The sequence below is a fragment of the Cryptomeria japonica genome, chromosome 4 (genome assembly GCF_030272615.1).
Source record: "Cryptomeria japonica chromosome 4, Sugi_1.0, whole genome shotgun sequence".
Lineage (NCBI taxonomy): Eukaryota > Viridiplantae > Streptophyta > Pinopsida > Cupressales > Cupressaceae > Cryptomeria > Cryptomeria japonica.
This window is the reverse complement of record NC_081408.1, coordinates 609,524,972-609,537,558: the sequence shown is the minus strand read 5'-3', so window position 1 is coordinate 609,537,558 and position 12,587 is coordinate 609,524,972. Positions and strand designations below refer to the sequence as shown.

General features: G+C 31.1%; 1 protein-coding gene across 1 annotated transcript; it reads left to right on the top strand.

The window, feature by feature from the left end:
• The first annotated feature begins 3,253 nt into the window (after positions 1-3,253).
• Positions 3,254-5,558, top strand: LOC131032147 (uncharacterized). The gene is made up of 3 exons (XM_057963075.2): positions 3,254-3,848; positions 4,391-4,827; positions 4,942-5,558. The coding sequence occupies exons 1-3, from the start codon at positions 3,353-3,355 to the stop codon at positions 5,488-5,490; spliced, it is 1,482 nt and encodes a 493-aa protein (XP_057819058.2). The 5' UTR covers positions 3,254-3,352; the 3' UTR covers positions 5,491-5,558.
• The last annotated feature ends 7,029 nt before the right edge of the window (positions 5,559-12,587 follow it).

The window sequence follows — 12,587 nt, the reverse complement described above, 5'->3', positions numbered from 1 at the left end:
TTTGAATCTTGTATCACAATATGCAAGACTTGTTACTCACGTAAGGAATCAAATACGTCATCACACTATTCCACGTAAGGCATTACGTCATTGTCTTTTTCTCGAGAACAGCTAAAACAACGACGGAAACTTTTGTTTAAATGGGCACAAAGAAGCTATTTGTTTAATAACAGTCTCGGCTTTTCTTACATTCCACGTCAATCAGCTTGACCATTCAACTTGATCGTCTAAGGGTATGTGTACTAAGTTTGTCTAAAGTAGTAAAATTTAAATTTTATATCTTTACTAATTCCTACCTATTCTACTATTTGATATCTCTTTGATCAATTTTGTTATCATGTTTTGGTAAAAGATATTTATTTAAGTATTAATTAGTGTGGTTCTTTATGATGGTTGAGGATAGCTTTTATATGTTGTTGTCCTTGATTCACAGCTATATTTTGTATAATGTTTCTACTTGCCTTTGATACTTTCTCGGTGATGATGTGATGCTTTTTGCTCGTTCTACTCCTGGCAGTTTTTGGTTCTTGTGGGGGTTCTGCCAGTATTTTGGTTGGCCTTAGGCCCAGCTCTGCTTAATTCTGTACCAATTTTATATACTATCTTAATAGAAAAAGTCTGAATATTAAAGGAAATAGGAAATGTTGTATTTTGAAGTATTTAAAAGGAATTTAATTTTACATCAAATTATTTTATAGCATTTTTATAATTGAAGAGTCTTGTTTTTAATCATTAGTAGGACAATAAAGTTGGTTTAGTCAATAGAGAGTATAGTTCTTATGAATTAATAATTTGTTTAAAGTATTTTTAAATACCATTAATCTATAATAAATTAGGCAATACAAGAACAAAGTACATAGTTGTATGTCAAGGATTATTTTGTGTATTATAAAATTAATCCATAATCATAAAATCAATCCAATGAGAAGATCAAGCCTCTAAATTCGAAACAACAAAGACAATAAAGACATCTATTTTACTATGCCTAGACAAGTGGAATCCAATGTTACATCAAATTTATTAAAATAAATTAGATTTGTACATCCAAATAAAAAATTATACAAATGCAAGACAAATCGAGTTCACTATAATGATATGTATGGAAATAAAATCCTAGACCTATGGATACAAACTAATATCTCAAAGCTCCACAACATAGCATTGGAACACAAATAAGTTCAGCTATAGTTCTAATATGAGAGCTGAACATTTGGAAGTATATTCATTTGTTACAATAGAATCAAGATTATAAAGTGTGTGTTTGAGATTTAAATTTAACGATAGGGAAATGATGATTGTAGCAATAACAATAAATTAGAAAATACAAAACGAACGTAATAGGATAGAAATCTAGAAAGACAACAAAGGTAGGAACTTAGAACTTGAAAGTGAGTTTGAAAGTGCACACTATTGTATTAGGTGCCCTATTTTGAGGGTGTCTAAACTGACAAAACAGTGAAAAATGTGATAAGGGATCCCTTAGATCTATCTCCCAAAAATTAGAAAAATATTTCTTTCTTCTAAATCGTGTTGGTCTTTACTTATTTCAATTCTATATTTTAATATATATGAATAAATATATGTAAAAAAAGGATTAAAATTATTTTTTAAATAAACTTAAATTTATATTTTTTAATTAAAAAAATATATTTTTAATAAAATATTTATAATATTTTCTTTAAGATAATATTGAAAATATTTTGCAATATATAATATTTTATATATTATAAATTAATGGACATTTTAAAAATATTTTCATTCATTTCAAAAGAATTTAAAATATATATATATATATTCATCTACTCTTTATTATTTGATATTTAATTTTCTTAAATTAGTATTTTAATTAAAAGAATATTTAATTTTTATTTTTTAATTATTTCAATAAATTCAAATATTTAAAAAAAAAAAATGTATGAATTTTCTTTCTAAAAAATTAGAATAGATCATTTGAAAAAATGATAGTTAAAATATTCTATAATAAATATTCTATAATATTTAATACCCTATATTTTCATATATTTGAAAAAATTAAAAATTAAAAAAAAAAAAAAAGTCTTCTATTTTCTTTTGTCAATTTTCTTCATCTTTTAATTTTTTTTATATAAGGGAACAAAAACTATTCTATGGTGTAAATTATAAATGATACATTTATAGTGAAGAGCAATGATATTTTATTTAAAATAAAAAATTATTTATTTTACTTGTTAATGAGCGTATTTATGTCTTTTTTATATAACATTTATAGGTTTCCATGTGTTCAACTATTGACCAACATTTGGTAATTGTTTTATTTACAATTGACTTATTTATTTAAAATATATAGTATAGATATGTTACAAGACTAGGTATTATAAGTACAAATGGATGTACAACTATTAGACCCTATACAACTAGTGACCTCTCTCCCTTGCTCTTTTATTTTTTTTATCATTTCGAAAGAATCTTCTTATTTTCTATCGTTTTTCTTTTCCCATTGTTTATTCATTTTCTTTTTCAAAAGATGAACTTAGTGACCCCTCTCCCTTGCTCTTCTATTTTTTTTTTAATCATTTTGAAAGGATCTTCTTATTTTCTATTGTTTTCTTTTCCCATTGCTAAATTTTATGTCTTGTATTGTACTTGTATGCCTTGTCATTCACCTAAGCCATTACCCATTTTCTTTTTAGAAAGATGAGCTTACCAACCCCTTTCCTTTGCTCTTCTATTTTTTTGTCATTTCTAAATAATCTTCTTATTTCCTATCATTTTTCTTTTCCCATTATTAAATTTTATGTCTTCTATTGTACCTGTATGCCTTATCATTACCTAAGCCATAACCCATTTTCTTTTTCAAAAGATGAACTTGAACAAGAAGAAGACATTTTTATAATCAAGAAGTATCGAATTTGTGTGGGGCATAGAAACCAATTGCGTGAGATTAGTCGAACCTTCTTTTCACATTGCCCGTAAATCAGCTTTTGAACATCCTTTTGAATAGGACAGAAAATAAAAAGCTTCTTTATTCTTCTGCAAATTTTCTTTATCTTTCTGGAAATACGAAAAAAAAAAAATTCCATGATGTTAAATTATAACTCACCTCATACTCTCCTAATTTCTTTGAGGATTTAAAAAGAATCTTCTTTACCCTCCTGCCAATTTTATTTAGTACCTTTATGCCCTGTCATTGAACATAAGGCATCAAATACGTCAGCACTCTTTTCCTTTTACCACAGACGAGCTTGAACAAGAAGCGAAACTTCTGCTTGAATTGGGAAAGAGAAACCATCTGTTTAATACCAGTCTCGGCTTTTCTTACATTGCCCGTAAATCAGCTTGAACATAGGCATACTTGTGGATAGTCATAGGCTAAATGGAAAGAATGAGCACAGAGCTGTACAAAGCAGCCGTGTCGGGCGAAGTTGCAGCACTGGAGGAGATGATGCAGACGCGGAATATTAACATTCTCGCACTGGTTTCCCACATAGGAGACACTGTTTTACATATATCTGCCTGTCATGGTCGTACGGACTTCATAAAAAGGCTTCTTCGATACGTCAGAGCGCAATCAGATGAAGAAGCAAACCAAGAGCATAGTTTCCTGAGAGCTCAAAATGAAGAGGGGAACAGCGCGTTGCACAAGGCTGTGAAAGGAGGAGATGATGACCAAATCGTGAAAATGTTAATTGAATATGATGCAGAGCTCGTAGGCATTCGCAACAACAAAGGCGAGTCTCCCCTCTTCATAGCATCCGCATATGGCCGTTGCAATGCACTCGAAATGTTGTTTCCAAAGACAGATTCTCATTGCTACGCAAGATTTGACGGCCAGACATGTTTGCACCACGCCTTGTTCTATAAGAAAGAAGGTACTATTGAATGCAACTTATAAAAGATTTTTAAGGTTTTTTTTTGTTTGTAGTATATCTAACTTGTTGGTATATTAATTTCAACATTTAGTATGAATAGTTGTGTGACGTGATCAGTATGGAGATAAAAATAAGAGTTATATGTAGAGTTGGAATATTAAGTTCTCCCATTTGTATAGGAAGAACCAGAATTAATGATATATAATTTTTATAAAAATGTAAATTGTAATTGTGTATGAATATGTATGTTTGTTTGTCTATTTTTACTTTGCATTTATGTACCAAAGACCTCTATATAAAGAAGTAGATTGCAATGAAATCTTCATCTCTTATCTTTATGATCAGCTGATCCTTGATCTCGCGATCAAGAAGTGTTTGTATTCAATTTTGAATGAATAAAAAGACATCTACTTTTAAAAGAAATTTCTATCTTTGATTTCTGTCTTTGATTTTATTTTCTTCAATTGATATCAAAACTATTTATTTTCTTCCTAACTAATTTCTCATAGTCATCCATCGTTGTATGTGTTCTTTTCCTGCAGAGGTAGCTAAGACACTGATAAACAAAGCCCCTCAACTCTGCAAACTAGCGGATTACTTTTTGGGGAGGACACCACTGCATATTGCAGCCTTACATGGGTGTAGGAAGAGCATTGTTCGTAAGCTGTTGCATTGTGATACTTCTGCTTCGTTTACAAAGGATAAAATCAAAAAACAGACTGCACTTCACTTAGCAGCACAACATGGACATACGGATGTTGTGAGATGCATACTCAACTTTGCACAAGACTGTGGTGATATAAGAGATGAAGACGGTAAAACTGCTCTACACTATGCCGTTGAAAATGCTAAAGTGGGTGTTGTAAGATATTTGGTGCGTTTCGGTAGGATAATTAATATAGCTGACAACAATGGATACACTGCCCTAGACATAGCAAATCAAAACTTCGAAGAAGAACCATTGTCTCCCTACTTTGCAGTGCGTAAAACTTTTTTTCTTAACTTCACTTGCCAGTTATTTTGCTTTCAGTATAGTTTTATATGGAACTAACATAAGCCTAGTTATGATTAAACCGCATTGATGTTGCTGCAGATTTGGTGGTTCCTGAGCAGAAAGAATGGGATCGCAGGAGTGGAGGCGGCAAACCGGACAAGAGGAACGTCGAATCCATTCCCAAGTGATAAAAAGTATACGACAAAAATCAACAGTCTTTCTGTATGTGCCATATTGATTGCAACGGTCACATTTCAGGCGGCCTTCACCCTGCCAGCCCATGATCACAAGGATAAAAGGGGTCTGTCCGCCGATATTTCTTTCCAAAGTTTTGTAATCTTCGATTGGCTGGCATTTTGCTTTTCAATGGCAGCAGCAATCCTTCTAGCCTACGCAACCTTTTTCCGTCGCTATCGGAGTTTGGCGGTTGGTGGAAGCGCAGCTATCTTATCAATGGCCCTCTACAGCATGATGATTTCATTTTCCTTGGCCATATTTCTACAGCTGAGGAAAGAGTATTATAAGTTGGCAGTATTCTTCTTTTGTGCAATGTTTTTGTTGGCCCCCATTGTCATTAGTGTCATACTTGCGGTGTTGCATAATGCCATCGGTTTCCGAGTCTCCGAGTTCATCCGACTAGGGCTTTGAGAATAATACGTTTCTTCTGTAGATGTTCCAGTGGTCTGAATGCAAATTGATCGTGAATTTTTATTTTTTTTTGGTATTGAAGATTTAAACTCAGCATTATTTAGATATCTATAATATGAATTATATCATTAAATTGAAATTGATCATGTAAGTGTTTGTCTAGTGAGTTTATATTAAACAAGAGCTGCAAAGCAGCGAAGTTCCTGCCCAGAGATGCAGGGACTGAGTTTGCATAAAAGAGCTGGTCAATGTTTCGAACAATGAAAAACTGCAAAATGGTTTTGTATTCATGGGTACACATCTCTGCAATAAAGTAGTTATCAGCTTATTTCAAAGAGGAAAATCGAGAGTTTCTGAATGAAATAGGACTAGTTTCTGTAGCCCAACATCCAGATCTTGTTAAGCTTTATGATTGCTGTGTAGAGGGAGATGAGCTGCTATTGGTTTTTAAATAAAATTGTCTATTAAATTTTACTTGAAAAGATTACATACTTAAGAGACACAACCAATTCCTACAAATTTGAGTTTAAAATTAATAGCTACAAACTATAAAAATTAGATTTTAAGAAAGCATCAAACTAAAACTAACACCACCAATATTTCCAGGCTGAAGAACCCCCAGTTTATTTTAAATGATTGTTACATAAAATCTGGATAACATAGATTTGCAAACTCTTCTTTTAAATTTTTTTTCAATAAATTAAATCATTGTTCCATACATTATTCTCTTATCAGAAGCTAATTTAATTAATCTAACATTGTTTATTAAACTAGCACGCTCTATGTTCATGCTAGCTTCAGACGAAATGAGAAAGTCTTATCGTGGGAACATAACATTAACAAAGAACTTTGATCACTGAAAAACACTGCATGCACTGATTTGTTCAACAGCACCATATGTTAAACCAACTCAAAATAGTAAGTGGTACAGAAGATAACTACTTCACATTTAAGACACTACATTTCTTTCTTGATAATCATCTCAGAGATCATATTTTTATCAACAAATTAGCATTTCTATGATTCAATAACTATAAGAGTGCAATCCACTCAGAAAGAATTGCTAAGCTGGATTTGAATTCACAATTGTATTATAAAGAAAAGTCATCGTACACTAGAATTGCATTTAAGGGAAGTCATTTGAGGCAGTTCTTGATTTTACATCCGTGGCAATATTTGTACATATCCAAAATCCTGGTCGGTACAAGTGATGTTTCTAGTTTATACTATTCATTCGAAGACTGTTTTTAACTGCATTTGAAATCCAAGTTGAAAAAAAGATCCATTGAGTGGAATCGAGAAAAGATTTTAAATGGGGTCAAAATTCACTCAGTAGACAAGCAAAAATTTATAAAAGAGAAAAGTAAAACAATCGAATGATTTGCAATTTGAATGGTGAATTGTCAACTGAGACAAGATACCTTCATCCCACAAAGATTTATGTACAAAAAACATATGGTACATTTTTTTTTGGAATTGCACCACAAAGCTCTATCATCGGTACCTGGTCATGATTTACATCTTCATTATCTTTACTAGGTTGTAATGGGCATTCTTAAACAAAATTTCAAAAGATCATTGTGATCAGTCTTCCTGGAGATGCTTGTAACTCAGATTTCCCCGAGTCAGTTTCTCTGGTGCTTTTTTCACATGGAGATTCTGTAACAACTTCAATTACATTGCAAAAAAAAATTGTATGCCAGTGATGTAGCCAGAAGCAATGTCATCTGATTTTCTGGCAGAGTTGCTAATGTAATTGTACATATTTGTCTCCTTGAAGGAAAAGTACAATAATATACAGTCTCCATACTAATGATTTTTTATTTACTAACAATGCGGGTTTCATCAGAAAATATTAGGACAGGGTTCCATGGAAGACCGTGATGCCTTTATAGCCTTTTAAGTGATAGTCACAATAATAATTAGGTCTATCAAGTGAATTTGAATATCCGTTTTGTCCTAAAATTCAGAATTTGAAGTCCCCTAAAATTAAAAATTTCGGAAGACTACTCTTTGAGTAGATTGGAGAGAATTAGGAGGTATAGCATTTCTAGTCATATCAATGAAATTATTTCTACTACTAATGATTAAATAAGCACAGATTAATGCTAGAAATCGTGAAACTTAATGCCTAAGAAAACAGTACTGTGACGAGTATCTTTTGTCAGATTTCAAAGCCACGACAGAAAACATAGGCCAAACAGAGTGGGAATTTTTAACTACTGATGATGCAGAGCATTACAATGACCAACCAAATTCTAGAGTTTACTTTCATGATCACTCACAACATCTAGGGGAAATCATCTTCTAGCTCTATACTCAAATGTACTTCTAAGACATGGAGAACAAATTATTAGGCCAAACAGAGTGGACATTTTCAACTACTGATGATGCAGAGCATTACAATGACCAACCAAATTCTAAACTTTTCTTTCATGATCATGGTTCTCAAAACAGATAGGGAAAATCTTGTTCTCACCTTATACTCAAATGTACTTTTGAGACGTGGAGAACAGATTATTAAGCCAAACAAAGAAGGCATTTTCAACTAATGTTGACGCAGGGCATTACAATGACCAACTAAATTTTAGAGTTTCCTTTAATGATCATGGTTCTCACAATAGATAGGGGAAAGCTTCTTCTTACCTTATACTCAAGTGTACTTTTAAGACGTGGAGAACAAATACTTAAAGTTGCCTCCAAAATCTTTGAAGTCTATCCTATCAAGCTCGCAGTTGATGCTTATTTCATCCAAAACTTATTCTTTAAGTCTAGACATTAAATGGAGGAGCTAAATTATGTTTTCCCTGTTTTGAGCTCCTTATCATCTTTGCCTATCAAAATGGACTTCATAGGAATAGAGAATGGATGGGAGGGACTAAGGTGTCTTGAGAAAATGCTTTTGCTGGGTACATGAGATTCATATAGACCAGACCAGAGGTTTCTTAAAAATGTATATAAACGAAACTGAATTTGCGAGTAAGACCTCTATCGAGCGGTTTCTAAAATTTGAATTGCTATGGTGATAGGCAACCAATCTATTGAGAAAGACGACACAAATGGTTTCAAATTCATTTATGATGATTCAAACCAGAGGAAGTAATGCAGGAATAAATGGCTCCCTATTGCCTGTGCCAATGGAGGATGTGTAGAATCACAAGAGGATTCGTTAAAGATGGTGTTTCAACTGAGGCTGGAAGAGATCACACCTAGTAGAAAAAGTTTCTCGCCACTGCAAATCGTTAGGGTTTGTAAAATGGGCTGAAACTAATAAAGCAAAAGTGGTATTACAAAATGATAGCACAGCTAGCGAGGAAAGGGCGTTTGTGAAAATAGTGCAAGAGTGCTGGGAGAAAGAGCACTTGATTTCATATTATAGTGCGCAATTGAAGAGACTGCAGGTGCCATAATCATCAATGCCCAGATATAAAACCCCAAATGCCAACTGTTCATTTTTAACAATTCTTGCCCTGTACCTCCTGCACGGATGTCGATTACGAGAAATGAATACCCCGAGACCATTATTTTGTCAGCCCTAGCATCGGAAGTTGTGCGTTTTCTCCTATCGGTAAAAGTGAATTCCTCTGGCAGCCATCTGAAGGGCCAATCACGGGCCGCCAAAATACATTACATAAAAATATTGCATAAACAATATGCATCTTGTACCTAAAACATCTTCGAAAATAGTTTTTCATGAAAGATCTAAACAATTTGATTGGTTCAATGGCAATAGATTAATCACTGTTTAAATGTTATGCCTCCACTATAGTACCTGCAGGCAGGAACTAATAATATAATTGATATCTTATATCTTTGTCAGATTTCTCACTATTCCACAATTTGATATCTATTTGACCAATTTGTTATTATTATTATTATTATTATTTAACATTTGAAGATATTTAACTTAATTATTTTTTAATATATAAAATAAAATAATTATTTTTTAAAATATAAAATAAAATAATTATTTTTCAATAATATTATATTTTAAGAAACTATAAAGAATTTTATTTTTACATTACATTGAACATTTATAATATTTGTATAGTTGAAAAGTTTTGTCTTGAATCATTTTTATGATCATAAAGTTTGTTAAATAATCAATGGAGTTAACATAGGCAAATGTAATTCTTATGAATCAATGGTTTGTCCAAAGTATTTTTAACTAACAACAAAAGTAGAGAATATAATAAATTGCATAAGAAAAGAATATAGTGCACAAGATGAGGGTTATGTGTCAAGGAATATAATTGTGTATCATAGAATTAGTCCATAGTCCTAAAATTGACTCATAAAGAAGATCAAGCCTCCACTTCCAAACAACAATCACAATGAGGATATATATTTTTCTATTAATAGACAAGTGGAATCCAATGTTGCATCAAGTTTATTCTTCTATATTATTCCAAATGTCAAGTACACATTCCATCTCATTTTAATTTTAAATTTAGCATTGCAATTAATTAATTTATCACTCCAAGTTGTTATTACTTTAATTGAGAATTGAATATTTTTAAGTTGTATATAGTTATTTAATTACTCTTGATTAATATTAGGGTTCAATATTATTTTTCATTACATTTTTGTGAAACCATCCATTCTTACATCCCTTAGGGTTTAACCTTAAGGTTATAGCTTTTCTTTACTAACAGTCTTAATATTTGAGTTACTTCTAATATTATCTTTTCTTTTTAGATTAGTTAGGGTTTGAATATTTTTGTGACCATACGAACATTGTAACTTAGGTACGATTTGGCTATACATATTATAACAGATTTTTGTCCCTATAGATCCTACCCTAGAATAATATTATCTTACATTTCCATTTATGTTTTTTTTCTTAATTGAGCTACATCCACATATCTTCAATTTTGATAATTTTCTACCTTTCATCACATATAATATTTTGATCCCTGATATTTGCATGACTTTTATGCTACAGATGATGATGTACTCTCAAAAAGTATGTGTATGCATGAGTTTGTGTGTATGTATATCTTTCATTTATATATTCTATGCTCATCCTTACCATTTAAAGACACTTCACTTGGCCATGAGACTCATATTGATCTTACTTCATCAATGAAGTTTCGTATTGATAAACATATACCTACTAAAGAGTTTAATGATTTTATTTCTAATATACCCATACATGGAATTGTTCTACCTATACAGACACTTTCAATTATCTTCTACATTATAAAAGATATCTAGAGTGTAATTAAATAATGAAACATCATATCATTTCCTACCAAATATGAAACTTAAGTACTTTTTTCACAAAATAGTAGAATTGATATCAACAATATAAGAAGTTAACAAATATGAGAAAAAAACATTATAAAATAATTATGTGAAGAAACCCTTTTAGGAAAAAACTCCACCAAGAAGAGAGGCCAAGTATATACGATTTTATTCAAAAAAATACTACAAAGAAACACACTTCCTTCACTCTTTTATTGACTCCAATCTAGCAAAACCTATTCACCTATAAAATCTCAATGAAACAACCAAATAAGATACCTTACCACCATCCCAAGACTCTAACTTATAAAAGTTTTAGAGAAAAGATATCATTGCAGGTCTTAAGACAAAGAGATGTATAAGCCATGATAAAAAATGGAAAATAAAATGTACAAATACTTGGAATTCCCTCTCAAATGTTTAAATTCATCAATATTTAAATCCCAAAAGATAGCTTCTCTCTCCTTTTCAAGAACACAACTTGGACAAGCCAATGACCTCACATATATGGAATATCATAATTAACATTTCCATCCTTTCTGAATGTGCAAGTTGAAAAGATAATCAATTTTACCATATGTGATTAACTATCATAGGTAATGAACCCCTTCATCATATAATTTCCTACCAAATATGAAACTTAGTTATTTTTTTCACAAAATAGTAGAATTGATATCAACAATATAATAAATTAACAAATATGAGAAAAAAAATTATAAAATAATTATGTGGACAAACCCTTTTAGGAAAAAACTCCACCAAGAAGAGAGGCCAAGTGTATATCATTTTCTTCAAAAAATACTATAAAGAAACACATTTCCTTCACTCTTTTATTGACTCCAATCTAACAACACCTATTCACCTATACAATCTCAATGAAATAACCAAAATAGGATACCTTACCACCATCCCACGGCTCTAACTTATTAAAGTTTTAGAGAAAGGATATCATTGCGAGTTTTAAGACAAAGAGATGTATAAGCCATGATAAAACATGAAAAATGAAATGTACAAATACTTGTAATTCCCTCTCAAATGTGTAAATTCGTCAATATTTAAATCCCAAAAGATACCTCCTCTATCCTTTTCAAGAACACAACTTGGAGAAGCCAATGACCTCACATATATGGAATATCATAATTAACATTTTCATCCTTTCTGAGTGCGTGATTCGAAGAGATAACCAATTTTATCATATGTGATTAACTATCATAGGCAATGTACCCCTTCATCCTTTATTAATGCAATTATAAAATATACATGGAATATTAATATAAATTATTTTTAAATAACAAAATAGGCACGTAGAGACACATGGACTAGGATATTATAAAAGATTTAATAGAACAAGATTTACAAGGTTGGTGGAACCTTAATCCTAACAAAAGGATGACCAAAAGCAGCATCATCCATATGTTTAAGGTTATCCAAGGAAGAATCACTTTAAAATGAAGAATCAAAGTCTCAATGTATCTCTCATATAAGGGTCAAAACAATCAAAGTACACTAAATATACTTAGGTCAACTAATGCATAATATCCTTGTAAGTATTGAGATATATTTATATATAGACTATATGTCATTATTGGTAAATCATATATGGTTATGTTAATAGTCACTTGACTCAAAAATAAGTCTAAAAAAATAGGGAAATATATATTCCATAATATAGTGATTCATTATCCCTTATTTACAAGACAAATGGTTCTCTAAATTTATTTTATCAGTAGAATGATGGAATTTAAGAATAAAGTACATATGAGACCCCAAAATTTAAAATTTATTTGTGTTTGTTGATTACAAAATGTCTATGTATAAGCCATGGACAATAGTACATGAAATTGAAACTT

What these genes read in the sequence shown, in the direction of transcription:
- LOC131032147 (XM_057963075.2), top strand. Translation starts at nt 3,353, where the DNA reads ATGGAAAGAATGAGCACAGAGCTGTACAAAGCAGCCGTGTCGGGCGAA. An exon ending in CTTGTTCTATAAGAAAGAAG is followed by an intron (nt 3,849 to 4,390) that starts GTACTATTGAAT and finishes CTTTTCCTGCAG; the next exon opens with AGGTAGCTAAGACACTGATA. An exon ending in CATTGTCTCCCTACTTTGCA is followed by an intron (nt 4,828 to 4,941) that starts GTGCGTAAAACT and finishes ATGTTGCTGCAG; the next exon opens with ATTTGGTGGTTCCTGAGCAG.